Raw genomic sequence first — 24,965 nt, forward strand, 5'->3', positions numbered from 1 at the left:
GGTATGGTGTTTACTACTCTCCTGAACTATGCGCTAGTTGTGAGAGATCACAAGCACTCTTTTCAACCCTGGAAATATAATTGGGGTCCCTGCCCTCCAGGGACAATAAAGTCCAATGTGCTAGTGATCCTTCTATCACTGGAATTAAGACCCAGGATTAATTTAACAAAGTCCTGCTCCTGGTGCCAGCAGTGAGACCCATTCTCCAATCCTCTTATCATCTGTGGGCTGAGAAGTCTGAAAAAACCACTCTTGCTGCCACTCCTGCTTTGCTGAGATCTGATCTATACTGGCATGGCCTGTACTGGACTATGCTCTCTCACCTCTTCTGTCTTAGGTTTGAAAATCATTTCAGTCTTTTTGTGGGTTCTGCCACTCTAGATTTTTTTTCGATCATTATTTAAAGGTATTTGCAGTGGTTTGGGAGAGAGCTCAGGTATGTTCCCTGCCCCTATTCTATCGTCTTAGGGTCCACTTCTGGTTTTGTCTTTTTTGCTCCCAGCTCCTAACACAATGCCACATACATTGTAATTGTTTAATAAATATTTATTGATTTGAATTGGGAATAGGTTCAGTGCAGTTACAGAACTCTTATCATTATTCTGTTCATTTCAGGAGACAAAGGATAATGATCTAGATGGCAAACACAAAATATGTGAAAAAATGGGGGAAAGCTAGTTAATGCACAGAATAAGAGAATTGGGATCCAAAAAATCCTTGAATAGCTAGAACCAGATTTAATAACAGAAAGTTTTTAGGAATAAATGTACAATTCTATGCTTAGTTTTACAAAATCCACCATACAAATTCAGGATATGGGAGACATGACTTGATAGTTCACATGAAAATTTGGACTGAAACTTGGTACGTATCACCAGTGTGACATGGCAGCCCCAAAAAGCTAATGCTGTTTTGGGTCCCTAATATATTGTCATAAACAAGGAAGGTAAAAAATTTTGTGTTCTGTTCCAGGTACTATATTTTTGGCATGACATTAAATAATGAGCATGTCCAAAAGAGAGTAATCAAGAATGTGAGAAAAATTGCAATCATGTCGTATAGTGATTAGTTGAAAGAACTAGGCCTAAAGGAAAAAAAAAACTGGGTCTGCAAATATTTGAAAGATTGTATTGTGGAAGAATTCTTGTTCCACTTGGAGAACAGCTCTAGGATTATTTAGGGAAGTTCCAAGGAAGCGTTTTGAAATTTAATATAAGTAAAGCCCTAACAAATAGAACTCTCCAAAATTAGAGTGGGTTACCAAAGAATGTTTCAAGTTCTCCACACCTAGGTGTGTTTTAAGTAAATAAGATGACTAGAGATCATGAGAATTTTTAAAGAGAATTCTTCTTTAGGTAAGGGTTGAACTAGATAACTTCCAATACTACTCCAGTTTTTAATGTTCTTTGACTCAACTTTTTCTCTCTTAGCTTTATTCTGTAAAGCCAAGAAACTTGGTTTGGGGGACTATAAGAATATTTAATGATATCTTCTATAAAAAGTTTTAAGATATTTTAAAAATGAAAGTATTGTGAATTTATAATTCTTTGAGATTCCATATGACATGAGCTAAGCAAAATTTTGTGAGACCTTTCACCTGGATGCTAACATAGAAAGTAGTTGATGTGAAGTTTCCTAACTCTTAAAAAATGACTAAAGTACTTTTTATATATCCACATACTTTATTTGGTCTTTTATAATTTGTGTTAATTTTCTTATAGAAACTGTTGATATAACTCATGCACTGTCAAAGCTGACAGAACCAGCACCGGTTCCAATCCATAAGTTATCAGTTACAAATATGGTACACAGTGCAAAGAAGAAGATTCGAAAGCACAGAGGTGTAGAAGAGTCACCACTGAATAATGATGTCCTTAATGCTATTCTCTTGGTAAGTATGTAATGGTTTATCATTTTTATCATTATTATTATTATCATCATCATTATAATTACACTAGCATGAAAATGTTAATAACTTCTTTTACAGTACTTTATGATACTTATACAGTATTTATATTATAGCACATTGTAAAGATTGTATTTTACACTTGAGGATGAGGAAACCATAGAAAAGTGTGTATAACCAAGTAATAGACAAGTAGGATTTAAAAGCTTCTGTGAAAAAAAAAAATTAAAAAAATAAAAGAAAAAGCTTCTGTGGCTTGGGTGAATTTTTCTTTGTCATTGCTTTGTAGTGACTCCCCCCCTTTTTTTTTGGGGGGGGGATGGAACTTTTAACAATAAATTGTGGTTTAGTCCTCTTGCTTGAATAAAAAAAAGTCCAGTTTATCCATCATGGGCACCTTCTTAGCTTAGCTTTGTTTCTTAGTACTTTATTTCTGAGTAGAGGCATTATAAGGATCTAGTCGGTTCAGCCAATCACAGTTAATGTTCTTTTTAAAATAATGATTTCTTATAAGATAGAAATTTAAGTGGAAAGATTTTAGTTCTACTTTCTGTTCAGCTAACAGATCTAAGGGAAATCCTTATATCTGAAAAAGTACCTATTGTTCAGGTGTTTCATAGGCCGGTGAAGAGATATTTTATATATTTAGGGCAGTTAGGCTGTACAGTGGATAGAATATTGGACCTGAACTCAGAAACTGAGTTCAGATTAGGCCTCAGTTGTTTACTAGATTACTTAACATTTCTCTGTCTCAGTTTCCTCTTCTGTAAAATAGGAATAATCATAATATCTCCTTGCTAGGGTTGTTGTGAAGATCAAATGAGATAATATTTCAAAAATGCTATGCAAACCTTAAATCATTATATAATGTGAATTGTTAAAAAAAATTTATTGTCAGAGAAAATTTCTGTAAGAGTAGTTGTAAAAAATGAATTTTTAAATATAACAAGTACCCTCTAACATTTTAACTTCTAATTCAGAAAAAGTGAAATAGCAGAAATCAGTCTGCATGGGTAAAAACTTAAAGAAATCAAAAATGAAATACCAAAAATTGAATCTAAAAGCAAATTGTTTTCTTCCTCCCTTAAAGTTCCTATTCCCTGATGCTGCTTCTGATAAACCATTAGATGGATTTACTTCAACAGGCAACAATAATCCTTCATCAGATAATGAAGAATATGTAAGTCAGTTTTTGGGTCTCATTATTAAAAAGCAATAAACTTAAATAGAATGAATTACAAAATATTTTTGCAACTTAAATTTCTAGCAATACTGACTTAGTAATTCTGAGACAAGCCATTTAAATTCTAGATCTGTAAGTTTCCTCATCTGTAAAAGGAAGAAATAAAAGAACATAGAGTCAATGGCCTCTAGGGTCTCTTCTAGCTTTAAATCAAAGGTCTTACAAACCAGTGAAAATCCCAGGAGAAACCTGGTTAAATTTCTTTTTTTTTTTTTTTTTTTTCAGTTTTTTGCAAGGCAAATGGGGTTAAGTGGCTTGCCCAAGACCACACAGCTAGGTAATTTATTAAGTGTCTGAGACCAGATTTGAACACAGGTACTCCTGACTCCAGGGCTGGTGCTTTATCCACTAAGCCACCTAGCCGCCCCTGCTTAAATTTCTAAAAAGAATTTTTCTATTTTTAATGTTGTCTTGTTATTATACAATTCCATAAGAATATGTTCATGCTGTATTTGAAATAAGCATCCTTTATTACATAAAGTTGGTATCGATGCATTTTTATAGGTGGAGAGAATTCTACCACCAGCAAAAAAAATTACATCTACTACTTGATCAAAACTCAATTTTTTCTTATTTTAAAGTTTTTGCAAGTAAATATTTCTTCAGAATTATTTTTATTCTTAGATGCTAGAAAGTAGAAAACTTCTTAATGAAATAAGAGATAAAACATCCAGTTCTTCGTAGCTAGGCCTTCTTTCTCAAGGATATATTAGTTACATATCTATACATACTAGAAGCATGAGTCTTTATTTCAAATATAAATAAGCTAGGTTATGGTGTATTAGCTGTCTTGTAAATGATGATTTGGGTAAAATTTTAATCTATGAACTTTTAATTCATAATTAGTATACTTTGTATATGCTTTTAAGAAAATTTTTGTTTTCATTTTTCATTTAGAATCTTTACAATCAATTCAAATCTGCACCTTCTGACAGTTTGACATACAAACTGGCTTTATGTCTTTGTATGATCAATTTCTACCATGGTGGGGTGAAAGGCGTGGCACATCTCTGGCAAGAATTTGTCCTTGAAATGCGCTTCAGATGGGAAAACAACTTTCTGATTCCAGGGTAAATATTTCTGTTTACAAATCTATGTTTCTAACCCAGATTTTTTGCTAAATTTCAGTCCAGCGTTGTTAATTCCCTCCATGATAGCTGTACCTAGATGTGTCATTGACTGGTAGTTCAACTTAACATTATCTAGACCAACTAATCATCATCTCTAAACCCAATCCTTCCTTTAGATATAAGCCTATTTCTATTGAGAGCCCAACATGAATGTCATAATTTATTCTTTTCTGTTTTCTACCCCACCCCAAATCAATTTCTGTTTGATAACACTTCCATAAATCTATTTGCCTAGACTTACTGCCATGGCCTCCTGATTGCATTCCGTGTTTCCACAGTATCTCTTCGCCAGTTATCATATAGTGGCTTAATTAATATTTCTTAACACACACAGGTCAGATTATGTCATTTCTCTTAGAAATTTTCAGCGACTCCTTATTACCTCAAAGATAAAATATAAGCTCTTGTACCTGTCATCTGCAGTCCTCCACCGTGTGGCTCTCATTTTTCCAAATTTCTTTTATATCATTCTCCTTCAAATGTCACATCTTAGCCAAACTGACCTCACATTTGTTCCCTGACCTCGACATTTCATCTTCCCCTTCCATGCCTTTACACATTCTGTTTCCTATGCCTTCAGTGCCTGCCTTCCTTACTTGTGGCTCTTAGATTCTTTAGCATCCTTCAGAGTTAATCTTAAGTACCAGTTCTTCCGGGAAGGCCATTCCTGACCCATTCCTTATCCCCCTGTTTTTAGTACTCTCCCCTCCTCAAACAATCATGTGTGTACTTTTTTTTTTACATGTTATGTTCTATCAGGCGTATAAGTTCTTTGAGAATAGGAACTGTTTTGTTTTTCTGATTGCTTATATAGTTGGTGTTCATTAAATGTTTATTGAATTGAATTGTCTCTTACATAAAATTAATTTTTGTTAAAACATTTTTGTGGATTTCATATTTTAACATTTTTGATTTGAACTTTTGTTGAAAAATCCCAACACTTATAATCTTGTATGATGAAAACACAGTTTACTGCTGTAGAGGTGTACAATCTTGTATAGTTGACTGAAATTTTCAAAATTCTTGATAAAAATGAATAGCTATGGCATGGATTATCTAAAATAATGAATAACCCAGAGATATTTAAATAAACATTAAATGCCCAATATATGTTAGGTGCTAATAATGTAAAAATAAAACAAAAAAGCTGCTACTTTCAAGAAACTTTTATTTTACTTGGAGAGAGGGAGTAAAATTTACAAAAATCCATCATGATTTGAGGAGAGAAAGAAACAGACACCAAGAGACAGACCTAAACAAATAGGGGGAGAAGGTGGTTACTGAGCTGAGTCTTGAAGAACAACACAGATTCTGAGATATAAAGCAGATGTAGGGGGGGATATTCCAAGATGTTAAGGGAACCACCTGAGGAGAGAGGCATGGATGTTGAAGATAGAATATAAAGTTTAGAGAGTGATTGGACCAGAGAGTTTATTAAAGAGATTTCATATGGATAAGATTTTTAAGGGCCTTAAATGCCAGTCTAGGAATTTATTTTTTATCTAAATGCTTGTTGCATTCAATTGTTAGCTTCTTTGACTTTTTTTTTTATTAATTGTATCCTCAGCCCTTAGCATAGTACCTGCCACATAGTAGATACACAATAAGTGTTTATTGCATTGGAATGTTAGATTGGACTGGATCTATATGAAGGAGGGAGTTTTAGAATGGGCAGGTAGTGCTTGGAGAAGATTATTTTACCATCTTCATAGAAGAAGGATTAGACAGGGTAAGAATGGAAAACAGGTGAATGTGTGATTTGCATGACATTGCTTGCACAATCACCACCACTCTGCCCTGGACCCTGTCTTACTCTGGGTTCTTTGCTGCTCTGTCTTAAGATCCAGCAAAGAGAGGTAATCCCAAAACCTGTCAGTATAAAGGCAGATAGTCACTTGTCAAGAATGATAGTTGCAAGGGGCAGCTAGGTGGCACAGTGAATAGAGCACCAGCCCTGGAGTCAGGAGTACCTGAGTTCAAATCCAGCCTCAGACACTTAATAATTACCTAGCTGTGTGGCCTTGGGCCACTTAAGTGTGCCACTTAACCCCATTTGTCTTGAAAAAACCTAAAAAAAAAAAAAGAATGATAGTTGTTATGCGCAAAAGGCAACAAAAATGTACATACCCTTTGATCCAGCAATACCACTACTGGGCCTATACCCTGAAGAGATGATGAAAAGGGGTAAAAACATCACTTGTCCAAAAATATTGATAGCAGCTCTGTTTGTGGAGATTGACTTTTTAGATTGAGATGCATCCTTCATATAGATCCAGTCCAATCTAACATTCCAATGCAATAAACACTTATTGTGTATCTACTATGTGGCAGGTACTATGCTAAGGGCTGAGGATACAATTAATAAAAAAAAAAAAAGTCAATTAGATTGACTAATTAGAAATTAAGTGAATGTTCTTCAGTTGGGGAATGGCTTAACAAACTGGTATGTGTGTGTGTACATATATATATATATATATATATGTATATATATATATACATATACATATACATATATATATATATATATACATACATATACATATATATCATGGAACACCGTTGTTCTATTAAAAATCAGGAGGGACAGGAATCAGGGAATCATGGAAGGATGTGCATGACCTGATGCTGAGTGAGATGAGCAGAACCAGAAAAACACTGTACACCCTATCAGCAACATGGGGGCAATGATCAACCTTGATGGACTTGCTCATTCCATCAATGCAACAATCAGGGACAATTTTGGGCTATCTGCAATGGAGAATACCATTTGGATCCAGAGAAAGAACTGAGGAGTTTGAACAAAGAGCAAGGACTATTACCTTTAATTTAGGGGAAAAAACTGCTACCTTATTGTCTGATCTTGCTATCTCTTTTACTTTATGTTTCTTCCTTAAGGATATGATTTCTCTCATCACATTCAATTTGGATCAATGTATATCATGGAAACGATGCAAAGACTGGCAAATTGCCTTCTGTGGGGGGGAGGAAGTAAGATTGGGGGGAAATTGTAAAACTCAAAATAAATAAAATCTTAAAAAAAAATGAATGATAGTTGTGAGCTGGTGTTTTAGGGTCCCTGGGAGTCCTAAGACCTATATGGGTGGTAGAAAGGAGATGGAAGCTTTTTTCCCTTCTGCTGATCTACTCTTTTATAACTGAAAATCAATTATATGCCTGTAGTGATTTGTTCTAGGAGGGTCTGTTGTGGCATGATTTTCCATTAGTGCTAGATTTGGTAACTGAGCTGAGGCTTTTCATTTTCAATTCCAACCTTAAGATTTCTAGTTTACTGGAGAGTACTGAGCTTTGTGTTTGCTTTGATGGTGTGGAGAAAGGGATATAACAAAAGTTGAAAGTATGACTTTTCCTAAGGTTTTAGCCTCTACTACCTCTTGTAGTCCTCTTGTCGCCTAAAATGTTTCTAGTTTTTTTTCTTAAATATGACTAAAAATTTATGGTACCATGAAAAATGCATAATTCAGTAATAGGTTTTAGTAAAATTATATATCTTTTTTTTTTTATCTTTGCTGTCTTTCTTAGATTAGCTAATGGAGTCCCAGATCTGAGATGTTGTTTGCTGCATCAAAAACTTCAGGTAAATATCTTGTAACCAGTGTGCTAATTAGTGACTTTGTTAAAAGAATGTATTCTGGTATGTTTTACTTAAAAGATTAGGTCATTTGTGTTGCTTATTGCCCCATGCTTCCCATCAATATTGATATTATTTTCAGAATATATGGAAGGAGAGAGAGAAAATGTTTTGGAGGATGAGAGCTATACAGGTATATATTTTTAAACAAAATGTAAATGTTGTTTCCATTTTCCCTAGATGTTAAATTGTTGTATTGAAAGGAAGAGAGCCCGTGATGAAGGAAAAAAATCCACTTTTTCTGATTATGCTTCTAGTGCTTCAACAGGGGATTCTGGGAAAGTAGGAGATACCTCTGGGCAGGATCATCTAAAAGATACAGATAAGGAGAAGGGAGAGGTGGGAAAATCTTGGGATTCCTGGAGTGACAGTGAAGAAGAATATTTTGAATGCTTAAGTGATACAGAGGACTTGAAGGGAAATGGACAAGAGAGTGGAAAGAAAGGAGGGGCAAAAGAATTGTCAAGTCTAAAGCCAGAAGGACGCCTACATCAACATGGAAAACTTACATTGCTGAATACAGGTGAACCTCTCTACATTCCAATAACACAGGTGGGTAATGAATCAGTCATTTTTTTACTTTATATTTTGCTTAGTTATCTATTTTACTTCATATAATAGGAAGTAATGATTGTATTAGGTTGGTACAAATTTAGAAAAGTCCATGTTTAATCTCTTAAGACTTGAAAATGTTTTTTAAAAACTTATCTTTTTGAGTAATATGTGTAAACTCTATAAAGGAAAATAAATTTGAAACATATCCAGATTTGGAACAAGAGAGAAATTCCTAAAATACTGCTAAAGATTAAGGTAGCAGGTGAAAGATGATGGGGAGGGTAAAGAAATACTGGAAATTGTTGAGAGGCTTTCAGATCTATGATTAAAGTTTCAGTCTAATTCAGAATGCAAATATGTCTTGTCAGAATTTTAGAAAGAGAAATGTCATGCACCCTTAATAAAAATGATTCTTTTTTTTCTTTTTGTAGTTGGGACAGAAGAAACTAGCATGGAGGCTCAGAATTAGGCAGTTTGGATAATGAAGGCCTTGGGATTGTTGTTGCAATATAGAAAACAGAATCTTAACTAAGATGTCCTCTTTCACTTAATCAGAATTTGAAAAATAATTTTAAAGATTTAACTCTGAACTATGCAGCAGTCCATGTACATGTTTACAATTCTTTGCTACTACAATAAGTACCACTACAGTATATTGATGATCTCTTGAATTATAGCTATACATCACCATACATTTCTTTTGGACATTTCAGATAATATATCCAAAAGAAAATTTATTTTCTTTCCCCGCAAATGCTTCTCTGTTTCTAATTTGACTTATACTCTTAGAGGTCTCTCACCCCACCAGTCACCCATACCAATCAAATATCTCAAGTTCTCATTCTCACCTTACATACTCAGATCATGATATGGATTCTATCATCACAGCATCTCCAGTGTAGGTACGAGGAACAGTCAAAGAGACACAGAGAAGATAGAGATGGAGTATGGAGTTAAGGTGTGAGAAGATTGCAAAACCTTTAGTTCTAATTCTTTCACAACATGACTGATAGGGATATATGTTAAACATGATTGTACATATATTACATATGAAGTTACTGTTGTGGGGAGAGGGAGAGGGTGGTAGAAAAATGTGGAACTCAAAATCTTAGAAAAAGATGAATGTTGAAAATTAGCTTTGTATGTAATTGGAAAAAATAAAATAAATTTTTTTAAAAAAAAGACTAGAAAAGTAGGAGGGGCTAGGTTATGAAGACCTTTGAATTCTTTATACTAATAATAACAAGAAATAACTAGCATTAATCAACATTGAGGTGATCAAAGTACTTTACATATATTAACTCATTTGAAAATAGGATTTTTTATTTGATCCTGGAGGTTAAGAAGCTACTGAAATTTATTGAACAGGAGGGTGGCCTGCATTTTAGGATTATGAACTGAAGTGGAGAGAGACTTGCATCAGGGAGATGACACACATTACAAGAGTCCAGATATGAGGTGATGAGGTCCTGTACTAGAGAGAAATCAGTTTCACAGGAGAAAAGGGAATGTATATGAGAGATGTTACAAAGGTGGAATTGATAGGAGTTGGCAGCAGGATGGATGTGAGGAGAGTGACGAGTTAAGGATGGCATTTGAGTTCTGAGACTGGGTAACTAGGAACATTTGGTGATGCCTTACAAAGTAATAGAATTAGGAAGAGAGGAAAGTTTGAAGGGAATAGGGAGATAAAATGAGTTCATTTGGGGGCATATTGAATGTAAGATGTCTATGGTACATCTGGTTCAGGATGTACAGTAGGCAGAGATGTGAATCTGAAGGTAAAGAGAAAAGCTAGATATGTAGATCTAAGAATCAGGATAGAGATGATAATTGAATCCAGGGGAGCTGATCAGATCACTAAATGAAATAGTATGGATAGAAGATTGTCCAGACCAAAGCCTTTTGGATACTAATGATTAGTAGGAATGAGTGATGTGAATAAAACTCTTTTAAAGGAAACTCAGGAGTGGTCTGACAGATTAGAGAACCAGGATAGCGTAGAAGTGTGCAGAAAGCCTAGAAAGAAGGAAGAAGCAAACTAAAAAGGGTGATCAGTAGTGTCAGAGACTTGCTGAGAGGTCAAGAAGGATAAGGTTTGAGAAAAGGCCAATGAATATATATGTCCAGTAAGAAATCATTGGTACTTTGGAAAGAAGTGATGATATCAGAAGCCAGATTGTGGAGTGTTAAGAAATGTGGAGGGGGCGGGGGTTGAGGGCAACTAGGTGGTACAATGAATAGACTACCTGCCCTGGAGTCTGGAGGACCTGTGACCTCAGACACTTAATACTTAACTATATGACCTTGGGCAAGACACTTAACCCCATTGCCTTGCCAAAAAAAAAATGTGTGAGAAGAAAAGAAAAATGGCACTTATTAGAGATTTCACATAAGAGAGAGTTGAGGTATGGGACAGTAGCTGGCAAGGATAGATGGATCAAGTAAGGGTTTTTTAAGGAGGTAGGGAGTTATGGGCAGGTATATTATCAGTAGGGAGATATAGAAACTTAATGAGAAAGAAGAGATTGTAGAAAGCAATTAGCTATAAAAGATGAGATGGAATGGGCATGTCAAGGGTTTGTGTGAAAGAAAGGATAGATACAGAAGGCAGCAGAGTGATATGAAATGAGTGAGGGAGATGAAATATCTCTGCATTTGGCCTTATTTTTTCAGAGAAATATTAGCTGAGAGACTGGGGGAAGGGAGAGCCATGAGAGGTTTGAAGAGAGATGAAAAAAATCTGGAAAAGACATGTGATAAATGGGATAGTGAAATTAAACTGTTGATAAAGAATTGCCTTTCTACAGTGAAGGCCCAGTTAGAATTATAAAGCATAATTTTTTAGTTGACCCAGTTAGTTTAATATGACCAGGAATAAAGTGAGAAGATTGTAAGAGTAATCTAAGGCTTGGCAGGGAAAGATCATCAATGGAGTAAAGGGGTCCAAGGGACTTGAGATGAATAAGTTGAACTAGTTCACCAAAGACAATTTGGAGCAAGGGGGAAGGAAGGAGATGATTTGGGAAAGAACTAAGGGATGGAGGAATTGTAAATAATATCAAAGAACATTTTTTGAGGTTTTTTGAGAAAAATAGGAAGAATGACAGCATGATCAGATAAAGTATTTTCATATTAAATGAACATGGAAGTTTGGTGGGAAATGGAAATTTGACTTTGATTGAAGAAAGAAGTATTAATATAATTTTTTAATTCTTAAATTTTTGTCTTCTGACAGAAATTTGTGAGTTATAGATTATATCCATCATGTTATTCCTACCTTTCCAGTCTTACTCTTTACTGTAATCCTCACATTGAATGTTCTGTCCACATTGGTTTCTTTGCTATACCATATATTAACCATATCTCTCAGCCCCAGGCTTTGCACAGACAATATCTTATGCCTGGAATACACTTCCTCCTCACCTCTAGTTTTTCTAATATCTGGTTTCAAACCCACCCCCTTGCATCATTCAGCTCTACAAGAACTCTCTTTTCATAATTTTTCCTGATCCCCTCAGCTGCTAGTAGTCCTCTTCCCAAAAACAACTTTGTTTTCATTTTGTGTGCATTATTTTGTATGTACTACTAAAACTCTTTGAGGGAAGGAACTATTTTCCCTTTTGTCTTTGAATCTCCATTACTTCACAATGCTTAACCCTTAAAATGTTTATTGATTTATTCATAATAGAAATTTCAACATTCTTGTGCCTTAAAGGACGAAGCAAATTTAGATTGTAGGTAATTCTTTAGATCTGAGTATCTTGAATCTTTCAGGTCAGAACTGCATGAATTGACTCTCAATGAATCTTCCTAAATGCTTTTGAACAGTTAGCTATAAATTTCTGTTGTCAGGTTGTCTTACTAATGACTGCAGCATTGTTCTTTTTCCCATCAAATTTGTCTTTGTATGTGCTTAGGAAGCACTTAATTTTTCTCTTACCTTAAAAACAAACTAAAATCTTCTCTTGGAAATATTAATTATAATGTTCTTGAAACTGAGCTGAACCAGAGACTCTTCTGGCATCAGATCTTTCTTATTTGGAGGCTTTGGGTTAGGGAAGAACTATTTTACTTTTATGTAGATACATGTATGTAATTATTTTACTCATTTAAAGCACTGATCTTTTAGTTGATCATATTAGTAATTATTTGCAGTAGTCTAATCTCAATTAGTTATGTACAGTAACATTTTACTTTAGCTCTTTCATCTTAACAGTCAGCAAAATGTTTCCTTGTGGACATGACTTTCTGTCTTTTAAATGCCCGTATCCTTAGAGTAGTCCTCAATGATCTTATTTGGAGAGTTAAAGTCACATTTACCCTTGTGCCTAGTTTGTTATTTTTGAAGGCAGTTTAAAAAAGCTTTCATCTTTTTTACTTCTATTAGAATCTTGTTAGAGGTAAAATAATTGTCTTTATTCTATTTTTATGGTCTTCTTCCAGAGAGAGTGCTCTGTAGAGGGAAACTGTTTGCAATTCTGCCCTTTTGTACTTCCCAGGAACCAGCCCCTATGACAGAAGATCTGCTAGAAGAGCAGTCTGAGGTCCTGGCTAAATTGGGGACATCTGCAGAAGGTGCTCACCTTCGGGCCCGCATGCAGAGTGCCTGTTTGCTCTCAGATATGGAGTCTTTTAAGGTACACCCCATGGGTAGCATTCTGTGGACTATTTTCAGCATTTCTAGGATGAAGCTGTAAAAGTCAGCCCCTCCGAAGTAGCCCAAAAGCTCGAATAGTTATTTTATTTTCCTTGGGGACTTTGATTTTATTTGTAGTTCTACCCCCCTCCTCAAAGGACACATTCAAATCTATTTCACAAAGCTTATAAAAAGAACTATACCACACTTCAAATAATTACTTGAAATTTAAAAATGGAAACATTTTCTTATGTGAATCTGGCAGAGTCCTCCCTTTATTGTGCAGAAAAGTACACTGCTTCTAAACATACATGTAGCTCTCTTCAAATTAAATAGATGAAAAGATAAAGCAAGTCATTTCGAACTATATATCTGAAATTTTTTTAAGCATGTTTAAGAAATGAAAGAGGCAATATGATGTACAGAGTTAAGTCCTAAAACAGAGAAATGTTATGGATGGAAACACTGTAGCAAACCCAAACCATTTTACAGATGAAGAAATGGAGGCCCAGAAAGGTAAAAGGCCTTGACTGTGGCCATCTAGACAGAATGTAGCAGAGTCAGGATTGAAGTCCAGGATTCCTGTCTCCACATGGAGTGCTCTGTCCACTGGAAGTGGCCATGTCCTTCACCATCTTAAGCAAGTGATATCTATAAGAGAGGTATGTCATTTCTGTGGATCTTACCACACCCCCTAGAAATCAGTCCCTTTTCTTGGTCCCTAGCGAACATGCTCCCTTTATTCCATACCTTCACAGGAAGGTTAAGTTGAAGGGAAAACTAAACAAAGTACTGATGAGATAAATGTAGATGACCAAAGAAAAGTGAATTATTTTGTATTTTTCTAGGAGCTGACCACTTTCACCTTGTGAGTGTCTATATTTTATTTTTGGTTTTGGTTTTCACCTTCTTGGAACTTTAATGCTTTGAGTGTAAAGCTATTTGCTATTGTTGGCAGTTCAATGTGGCACTTCCAAGCAGGAAGAATGAAACAGAGAATGGGGAAGTGGGGAAATAACAAAAAAAGGTGACATTTGCAACTTTAGTCCTCAAATTAATATATTGATGCAAATTTTAGCAAAAAAAAATGCTTCCATGCTTTAATGTCAACATTTTGTTGTCAGCAGTTTTACAGCATGTAGTTGAAGCAGTATTAACTTATATATAAATAACATGTTATCCTCTCATCATCTTCAAGCTCAAAACTAGAATGACTTTAAGTTACTAGAATGTATAATTAGTAAATCTTTAGATTTATCCAATGACTAAATCTTTTTACTAGTTAATTTGGTTTCCTTCAATTTGAAAATTATAATTTGAGTTCTGTTTTAGTTCCAGAACAATTTATGTGACTGATTATTGGCTATATAAAGTGTCAGACCTTGATGACAGAATAAAAAGCATCCAGACTTTATGTACTGCTAATATTGACTTATGAAGGAAAAAAGCAGGGGAGAAAATACCTACTTTGCATTTTTACTCTGTGATCTTCTATATTTTAAAATTTATATAACAAGTATATTCAGTGTTTTTTTGTATTCAGTAGTAGATAACAAATAGATGAGTTAGGTAATAACATGGATTCTTATTTTTATTTTATGTTAATTTGTGATCTAAGAACTTAGCAAATAGAAATGTTTCCCCATCTGCCTACTTGCCTTCCCCTCCCCCTTCCCTCCTTTCCCCCTCCCCCCTTCCTCCCCCTTCCCTCCCTCTCTCCCTTCCTCCCTCCCTCTCTCCCTTCCTTCCTTCCTTCCTTTCCTTTTAATAATACTGTGACAGCACAAATATAATTTGGTGTTTTAGCACCTGACTTATTCTATGTAAAAAAAAAACCCTAACTTAATTCAGATAATGAAATGGTATAAATAATAAACTGGCTCTTGGTGAATGAGCTTTTTTTTTTCAAAGTCAATAGCAGTGGTTATTGGTTTTAAATTTTTATTTGGTGGATTTAAAAAAAATTTGGGGGGGGGCATTTGTTCTAGGCAGCTAATCCTGGTTGTTTCCTGGAGGATTTTGTGAGGTGGTATTCACCTCGGGATTATGTTGAAGAGGAAGTGATTGATGAAAAAGGCAATGTGATTCTCAAAGGAGAGTTGAGTGCCCGAATGAAAATTCCTAGCAATATGTGGGTGGAAGCCTGGGAAACAGCTAAACCAGTTCCAGCTCGACGGCAGAGGAGATTATTCGATGACACTCGAGAGGCAGAAAAGGTAATTGATGGATGATAGGATCTATTTTTCTAGAATATTAAGGTGATTTTTGCAATATTTGAATCTCAACTTGATAATACTGTCATAAGAACTTGAGAAGCAAAGTGTCAAATTGTAACCAACTCTTTCTTCCAACCTTTCCCCAGCCCTCCAAGTAGGTTTTTTAGGGATATGAAGTGTTTGGGTTTTTCTTATTTTTACCTTAGGAATGTAAGTATTAAAAAATTAATCACAAACTGACCAAGATAAGGGATACTTTTTTTTTTTTAGGTTTTTCCAAGGCAATGGGGCAAAGTGGCTTGCCCAAGGCCACACAGCTAGGTAATTATTAAGTGTCTGAGGCTGGATTTGAACTCAGGTACTCCTGACTCCAGGGCCAGTGCTCTTATCCACTGTTCCACCTAGCCATACCAAGGGATACGTTTGACATAAAGAATGCATGCCAATGATTCCAGATTGATTTCCAGGGTGATTGGTTCAGTTCAGGGTTCCATCAGGTGTGTATTGGTATTTCATTTACCCCTGACATTTTTCTTTCTCACTTCTCTCATTTTGGCCAGTCTGATATCTCAAAGGTTGTTTTAATTTTAGTTTCTTGAATCAATGATGATTTGGAGTATTTTTCCATATGACTATATACTTCATCAAAAAAAACCTACCTATTCATGTTCTTTGACTATCTGTCAATGACAAAATGTCTATGGTTTTTGAGATGTGAGACCTTTATCCGAGAAACTGTCTACATTTTTTTGTCCATTTCATGCCTTCTATTTTTTGGCAACAAAGATTTTATTTGTACATTTTTTAATATTTAATGTAATAAAAATTATATACTTTACATCTTAAGAAAAAAAATAAAAGAATGCATGCCATTTAGCCAAGGTGTGGCTTTATTTATCTTTATGGCTTTATTCTGTGGTTGGAAGTAGCTAGCTACTCATCATCTCACAATTTATGCTAACAGTAAAAAATAGAATGTGAAGATTTTTTTGTTTGTTTTGACCTTTTTTCCATAGGGACTGAATAAATGTCACATTTCTAAGCTGGAAAACTTTTTGGAATATTTGAAAAATTTTTTGCATATTGCATATTTTTACACTTGTAATTAATTTTGGTTTACAGGAAGAATATATCTTAGGCATTTGTGAAATGAATTTATCATTTTTCATATTGTGAGTACAAATAGGGCAAAAGCTGTATACCTGTATCCTGTAGCCATAGCAACAATCCTTGGTATTCACTTTGTGTGTTCTCTACAGGTGCTGCACTATTTAGCCATCCAGAAACCTGCAGATCTTGCAAGGCATCTCTTACCTTGTGTGATCCATGCTGCTGTACTCAAAGTAAAGGAGGAAGGCAAGTTACTTATCTGATTTGTAATCACATATTTTTCAAAATTAAGATATATTTTTAACTTATTTAATAATGGGTGTGTTTTTTTTTTAAACAGAAACTTTGGAAAACATTTCTTCAGTTAAGAAAATCATAAAGCAGATAATATCTCATTCCAGTAAAGTTTTACGATTTCCCAATCCAGAAGACAAAAAATTGGAGGTAATTTCACCATGTAGTCCTATGTCCTTGCCAAGTGCCTTTCTTGCTTTATAATAATTTTTAATAATATTTTTTCCAGTTAATGGAAAGACAAAATTTTACATTCATTTAAAAAAAATTTTGAGTTCCAAATTTTCTCCCTTCCTTAAGAGGTTAAGCAATTTTCTATTTCCATATTAGTCACATTTTGAAAAAAGAAACAGATCTAAAGGGAAAAAAACCACACATACACATATATACACACTCACAAAATGAAAACTAGTATGGTTTGATTTGCAATCAGACTCTATCAGTTCTTTTTCTGGATTTGGATAGCATTTTTCATCATGAGTCCTTTGAGATTGTCTTGGATCATTATATTACTGAGAATAGGGAAGTTATTTTCAGTTTTCCATCATACAGTACTGCTACTGCTGTGTACAATGTTATCCTGCGTCTGATCACTTCACTTTGCATCAGTTTATGTAAGTCTTTACAGGTTTTTCTGAAATAATTTTGTCTTTTCTTAATAGCACAATAATATTCATATACTGCAACATGTTCAGCCATTCTTCAAATGATGGGCCTCCCTTTGATTTCCAATTCTTAGCCACCACAAAAAAAGAGCTGCTAAAAATATTTTTGCACAAGTAGGTCCTTTCTCCCCTCTCCCCTTTTTTAAAATCTCTTTGGGATGCAAATCTAGTATGGTATTGTTGGTTCAAAGGCTGTGCACAGTTTGATTGCCTTTTGGGCATACTTCCAAATTGTTCTCCAGAATGGTTGGATCAGTTCACAATAGAGTAATTTTTAAAGAACGTTTTGCTTCTTGTTTTGTTCCTGTGTATGTATCTCTTCTTTCCATTGTATAGGAAATCATTCATCAGATTACTAATGTGGAGGCTACTATTGCCAGAGCACGTTCATTGAAAGCCAAATTTGGAACTGAGAAATGTGAACAAGAGGAGGAAAGGGAAGATCTAGAAAGGTAAGGACCCCTGTGAGCTATCTGTTATATATGAGTGCTCAGAGAGAAAGCAACAAATGCTGTTTCAGTGAACTCTTCCAAGAACGGAGTAGTGTAGTGGAAATACCGGCTTCTATTTCTAGCTCTAATGCTAACAAGCTTTGTGTCCTTGGGTCAATCACCTCGTGTTTCTGAGCATTGCTTTTTCTATTTGTATAATGAAGGAATTGGATTAGATAATCTCTAGGGTCCTTTCCATCTTTACTATTCTATGAATCTATGCTGTATTTGAAAATATTACAATATTAGCAGACTATTATAGCCAAGAACTAGGAACTCCTTGTGAATATAAGAATTTTATGGGGATTCCTTTTGGGCATAGGTTGAACCAACTGGTCCTGTTTGAAGGTCACCTCAAACTCAAATTCTGTGATTTTGAGCATTTGATAGAGCTTTACATGTTTTGAGTTTGAGTTTATCTTAAGTCTTTTGTGGAATGAAATTCAGCAAACCACCTTGCCCTTGATACCTTCTTTGTCAATTAAAAAGAGTAGGTTCCTGTAGGTTCCTATCAAGTAATTCATCTCCAAGCAGCAGTATGTGAATTAGTGAACAGATGGTGCGTTTCTGGTGGTTCTGTGCCTCTGACTCTTCATTAGTTCCACCATACATTATCTGTGATATATTTTTGGGAGCATAATGACACATGCACATAATGGTGCAGTTTACAATTGAGATTCTGTCCAAGAGATGTAAAAACCCCCACAAAACCACCCTCTCCTGATAAATGAGTGAGAACTGGAGAGATGAAATTTTCTTATTCTAGATATGTAAGCCTAGTTATCATCTTAAAAAGTGAGCTCATATTTTAGTGTATAATTTCCTAAGCCACTATTTTGAAAAAATATGTTGAATATTTCTTCTTGAATTTGAATAAGCTAGTTTTTTCAAGTTTTATGAGTTTCAAAAATGCAATAAAATCATATACATTGATTTCCATTTTAATTTAAAAATTGTCAGTCTCTGATGGTGACAAGATTTCCATTCTCGTGTTGGTGTATTTTGCAAGCACCCATTTGAGATCTTGTTGTCAAGAATATTAATCTAGGAAGATTGATACAACTGTGAACTGAGCTATTTGCCTTCCATACTTTCATGATTTGTTTCATGCAGGTTTGTGAGTTGCCTCCTGGAGCAGCCTGAAGTGTCAGTCATTGGTGCAGGAAGAGGACATGCTGGGAGCATCATTCATAAGCTGTTTGTGAATGCCCAGAGGGTATGCAAGATTGTTTATTTACTGTTGCCTTAGGCCTTTTCAAACCTCTAAATCATTTATTAAAAATTATTACTGCTTCTGAATGATGCAACTTATCTGTTTCTGAATCTTTACATTAGCTATGATTGAGAACAGAGAGGTTTTGTGTGTGTGTGTGTGTGTGTGTGTGTGTGTGTGTATGTATACACATGCACATACAGGTCATAAGAAGGATGCCTACCATTCTGTTAAAAGTCTTCACCTAAATGTTTGCTCTAGGCCATTAGCTCCTATAACAGTTTAACACAGTTGCCTACTATTTTGTAACATGTTTAGGACTTGCTAGATCAACCTAGATAAAAAGTTCATGGGAGTCATCATGGAAGAAACTAATAGTTACTAGATAATCCAGTCCAGACCATAATATAGTTTTTCCTACTACTTTCCTACTAATAAAGCCATCAACAAAAATTTTAGCAAATGAATTAAATAATAACCTTGAATTTTAAACTTAGTCATCAGCTTCTTGAAAAGGAAAGAACTTTTAAGAATGGTAATGGGCTGCATATATAGGTGATATTCATGACTTGATTATCATGTATAAAATATTTATTTTGTTTAATATCTTTCAATATGGTGGTCAGAGGGAGGCCACAGGAGTGGTATAGTGGATAGAGAGCTGTCTTCAGGTTAGAAAGACATAGGTCCAAGTGTAGCCTTTGACCCACATTTGAATGGGACTTAGGGCAAATCACTTTACTTCCTAGCTCCCCAGGCAACCCTGCAAGACTTTAAGATGCAAGGGAGTTGCCATTCTGCATTGGTAGAGGGAATTTGCTCACTGGGGGTTCTCTACACCAATGAAATCACAGATCAGGCCTCACCCCCCCACCCCCACCCCAAAACAAGTAACCCGAAGAAAACCAGATTTTAAAACTGTAGCATTAAACAATAGACACTACCCCTTCATACTCTTTGAAACTACTTGAGTTTTGAATATGTTAATATTGAATTGATGATAATAAAACTTGACACAGGTTTTCTCTTTTTCTCTCTCTCTCTGCTGAGTGCTTGACAGAAAAGATATTTTTATATTTTAATCAGATATTTTTATATTTTAATCAGTTGCCATCATCCCAGTAATAACCCTTTATTTCAGGACCAGCCTTTTGAGTCTTAGTGATACTTAGTACATTTTTTAACCTATGCTTTTTGTAAGTGCATGCTACCTTCCTTGGGATGACTCTTGGTAGCAAAAGACTAAATTTCTGAATCAATTGGAAGAAAACTTATCTTTACATTATGGAAAAATAATTTTTAAATTCTCTTTTTGATTTTAAATAGCCAAGATCATCCATAACGTGCTATTTAGAATGAGTAGGTTAGCAAAAGTTGAGTGACTATGGATGAATTTCCTAAATTTCAAAAATCTAAGAGTAGAAATTGAGGATTTCTTGTATCCTTGTAAATCAGTGTCCTAGAAACAATTCTATTAATTTATTTGTTGTTACACAGCCAAGCACTTTGTTTTTACTCCTACTAGAATTTTCCCAGCCCACTGGCCAAAAGGAAAGTTACTGGCATTTTTTTTAATCCCTCAAGTATTTTGCAGTATAACCTCTTGCTGCTTTGAGCAAATCACTTGCAGTTTTAGGCATTTAAAAAAGTCTATGGATTATATTTCTTTGTGGAAACTGGTATGTATTACATAATGTTAAAAGAAGTTTTTAGTTTGTAGTGAATGCACAGAGAATTATAAATCAGAATCATATCTGGTTAGCACATTTTCAGGTTAAGAGGGAAAAAACTTAACAAAACAGTACTCAAGCTTATTCATTCAACCATTTTTCTTTGAATAATTGATAAACAATTTGTTATTTTAAAGTTGAAACAGACTGTTAGAAATCTGTGTTTTTAAAAAATAGCAATTAAATGAACAGATTTTTGGAAGGGCTTTCACAGATTCACTAATATTTCTTATCGACAGAGTAGTTAGTGGTCATGTATATTTTACCCTTTTTTTCTAAAAATGGTAAAATTTAAATAAAGCTCATTGCATTGTTTCAAATAGAGAGTAATAAATCTGGGAATGTGTTCATATATTCTGGAAATGAATCCCAACAGTTTCATTTTTCTTGAGTTCTGCTAAAGTTCTTTAACAGTAAGTTAAAATAGCTTTTAAAATTCAAGAGATAAATATATTTCCTGAGTCATAGATACTTAATTTATCATCTATGCTCATCCAGAGCAAAAGCTACATTTTTATTGTTTCATTTCCCAGTTAGCCAACATTAATTCCTAACTTTCCCTTCCCTTACCCCAGTTGGGCTGTCAGATGGATGGAATAAATATAAAATAGAATGTTTTCTATTCTATTTGACACCCTTTCTCTAAACTGTATGTATGTGTGGTCTACTCTTGTTTGTCCTAATATTCTTTTACAGGAACATATTCCTGAATACAGTGCATGCTGCCTCTGAAACAATCGTGAAATCTCTCGTTTATCCCTTTATAAACCATCTTGCTTGTTTCTCTTTCATCACTGTCTCTTTTCTCACCCTTTCTCAAGCTGACTGAATCTTCTGATGAGGTAACAAATAGCCTTTGTCCCTCATACTCTTCCTTTCCATCCTTTTAACTACACATGGTCATTAAAACTAATCACTTTTCTTTTTCTCTGGGTTCAGACCTGTGATGTCATTGGTGTGAGAAAACTCCCCCTTTCAGTACAGATTGGTAGCTGTTGTCTGACTTGAGTCTTATAGAGGGCACTGGGAGAGCAAGGTCACACAGCCACATAGAAGTCTCAGATATTTGCTTCTGGGCATCCTTCTACTGTCTTGTGATTTTTTTGTTTTTTTGTTTTTTGTTTTTAATTATTTTTGTCATGATGGTAGATTACTCAAAAATATAAGGGGCTAAGTTCAACACATCCCCTTGATACTGGGAACTTTTCTAGAGTTATTCTTGGAGTGGCTGCCTGCACCTGTGGATCAGGTGAGAAGCCCCTACTACAAGCCGATTTCTTCCTGATGAGTTTGGACCTCAGTAAAAAGAAATTTGAGCTTGAAAGGGACAGGGTTAAATTTCTATGTTCAATATTATCCTTAGGAAATTCTCTTCATCATCATGTTATTGAGGAGTCTGGAGAAACAGACTTGAGTTCTGGGAGAAGTGCTGTTAGAGTGGCTATCCTCAAAGAAATCCAAGGAAGATGCAGTTTTCATGACTCTCAGTTCTTCAGAGAACTGAACCTGCCCATCTCTTCACAGAATCTCCCTGTTTTCCTCCAGTTTATTTATTCTTTTAGGCTGTGTTATATTTCAAGCTTCTGTGTTGTGCTAGTCAGTACCCATAGCATAGCTGAATACATCAGTGACTAATGTGATACATTTCAGTGTCTACTATCATGTCTAATCATCTGCCCTTTAAAAAAATTCTAAGTTCAATCTTTGATTCCCTTCTGAATTTCATATCTGATTCTATTTAAGGTTGCAAGCATGGCTCCAGTGGAGGAGGAACTGAAAAGGGCAAGCTCTTCTGAAGAACGGAGACAGAACTCAGGGTCAGATTTCCCAGCCCCTGCAGGCCGAGAACTCATTTTACGCACCACTGTTCCCAGGCCTGCGCCCTACTCCAAAGCTCTGCCCCAGCGCATGTACAGTGTTCTCACCAAGGAGGACTTCAGACTTGCGGGAGCCTTTTCAGCTGACACCTCATTCTTCTGACTTAATTTTAAAAGAATTATCTTATCGATGTCTTCAGAGGTAATGCTAAATACTTCTTCTTTGAGAGGGAGGGAGATTGTGCCAGCAAGTGACTGACTGCATGGAGAGGACACGGTTTTGTTGAATGATCAAGAATCACCTTTCAGGGAATTAAACCAGCATCTGAAAGATTCACCTGCATCAAGCTGTGGTTATGATGTGTCCTGGTGGGAACAGAGGAGATGTCAAGAGGCAGCCAAGCATTTTAAATGCTGAAATGGATTGAGAGATTTCTGCTCAAAGAGACAGCCCTGATCTAGCTTATTTAAAGAACTGAGATAGCTGTGTACTGTACAGAAACTCAATCTGGAAAGGATATAATATACATTCTGTTCCTTTTCATGACAAGAACAAGCCATTACCCCACACTCATCATAAATGTAAAACACTAGATAATTATATTTATTATTATCAAGTATAAAAAAGAATTTACTCAGATTTCTGGATATCTTGTTGTGTCTTCATTCCACAAAATCTTCATGGATATTTTAAAACTGCTTAATCTCTTGTTCATACAATCACTTAGTGAAAATCTTGATTAAACTAGTTAACTCATGATGTGCTGTTTTGTTGGGATTTTGGTGGGATTTTTAAACCCCGGCATTTCATGTAGTTGATCTATTTTTCCAGAGAACTTTGCCTAAATGGAATCTTTCTGGTAACTATATATTAAACTTCATGCAAATAGCTTCAAATATATCCTTCAATTTTTTGATACTATACTAATGTACTTAAATGTGATCCAGGCCAAAACTTTGTGTAAAATACCTACTTGTAGAAGTGTCCTCACTCCCCTTGCTGTACAGTGTGCCCTTGTTTTCTTGTTGCTGCCTTGGCAGTATGTTTAATGGAGCAAGGATGGAACACATGCTGTGAATGTAACCTGGTATATGGAAAAGATCATGCAGTCAGTAAAATTTAAATGTATATGCTTATGTCACAAATAAAATTATTTTAAAGCAATATTTTCTGAGTATCTGGATAAAAGTGAAAGTGAATGCATATGTGATACTGATATCTTTCTTGTATGTCAGAATCTGTTATATTTCATGGACCTGATATTATTTGTAGCCCTAAAATTCCAAACTTTATCCAAATTCATAATATAAGCCTTTATAGCATAAATATGAACCTTGCCAATATATCTTTGAGAATAGCAGCTCCAATTAATAGGAATTGTGTAAGATATAGAGGTATTTTTGTGGGGTTTTTTTGCTTTTCATTTTAAATTAAGTCAAAAAAGAGCACTAACACCCTACAAAAAATAAATTTACTTTTTTAATCATCACCTTTATTCAATGTGGGAAAGTTCTTCAGTATTTTTTATATATCTCATTCAATTTTTATTTTAATAAAGAATCCTATAAAATAAAAAGAGAATCCAAGTTTTGGGGCATTTTCCTCAATGTAGTCAGGTTTCCTTTCATAAGGTATTTTAAACATTTTTTTTAAAATATTGAGTTCCAAATTCTCTTCCTTCCTCTAATTCCTCCTCATACTCACTGAGAAGGCAAGCAAAATAGTATCAATTATATCAATAATGAAATCATGTAAAATGTATTTCCATATTTCTCCTAAAAGCAAGAAAAAGGGGGGAAATCCTATTTTAATTTTCATTAAGTTTATTAGTTCTCTCTCTCTCTCTGAAGAGAATATTTTCATTAAGCATCCTTTGGAATTATCTCAGATCACTGTATTGATCAGAGTAGCTACACAGTTGATCATCATTATGACATAGTTGTTACTGTGCACAATGGTTTCCCTGTTCTTTCCGCTTCACTTTGCATCAGTTCATTTAGGTTTTGTAGGGTTGCTGTTCTTATTTTTTTCCTTTTTTTAACCCATTTAAAATGTATAAAAATACCAGTTTGACACAGTTGATTATAAGGAATGCTAACTTTCCATCTTCTATATACCCATTGCTGATGGGATTATGTAGGAAGATCCTGTTTTCCAAGGTTGGTAGTGTCCCAAGGTTGGTAATGTTGGTAATGGTCCAACATTAGCTTCATATTTACATACTAACTTCCCTTTATGTAATATTCTCACATTTACTGAGCTCTTTTCTCCTAATAGTCCTGTGTGCTAGTAAACCTCTCTAATCA

General features: G+C 34.9%; 1 protein-coding gene across 2 annotated transcripts in view; it reads left to right on the plus strand.

Annotated features, from left to right (window-relative positions):
* RAB3GAP1 (RAB3 GTPase activating protein catalytic subunit 1) overlaps window positions 1–24,116 on the plus strand; it is a 94,723-nt gene extending 70,607 nt beyond the window's left edge. For both annotated transcript variants that reach the window (XM_074215053.1, XM_074215054.1), the window contains 12 exons: window positions 1,722–1,891; window positions 2,997–3,086; window positions 4,047–4,219; window positions 7,820–7,874; window positions 8,109–8,480; window positions 12,986–13,123; window positions 15,111–15,338; window positions 16,598–16,694; window positions 16,789–16,892; window positions 17,744–17,859; window positions 19,012–19,114; window positions 22,585–24,116. In XM_074215053.1, coding sequence (XP_074071154.1) covers window positions 1,722–1,891; window positions 2,997–3,086; window positions 4,047–4,219; window positions 7,820–7,874; window positions 8,109–8,480; window positions 12,986–13,123; window positions 15,111–15,338; window positions 16,598–16,694; window positions 16,789–16,892; window positions 17,744–17,859; window positions 19,012–19,114; window positions 22,585–22,821 — 1,883 coding nt within the window. In that variant the 3' untranslated portion in view covers window positions 22,822–24,116. The remainder of the gene's footprint in view (window positions 1–1,721; window positions 1,892–2,996; window positions 3,087–4,046; window positions 4,220–7,819; window positions 7,875–8,108; window positions 8,481–12,985; window positions 13,124–15,110; window positions 15,339–16,597; window positions 16,695–16,788; window positions 16,893–17,743; window positions 17,860–19,011; window positions 19,115–22,584) is intronic.
* The last annotated feature ends 849 nt before the right edge of the window (window positions 24,117–24,965 follow it).

Source organism: Macrotis lagotis, chromosome 1 (genome assembly GCF_037893015.1).
Source record: "Macrotis lagotis isolate mMagLag1 chromosome 1, bilby.v1.9.chrom.fasta, whole genome shotgun sequence".
NCBI classification, from domain to species: Eukaryota; Metazoa; Chordata; class Mammalia; order Peramelemorphia; family Peramelidae; genus Macrotis; species Macrotis lagotis.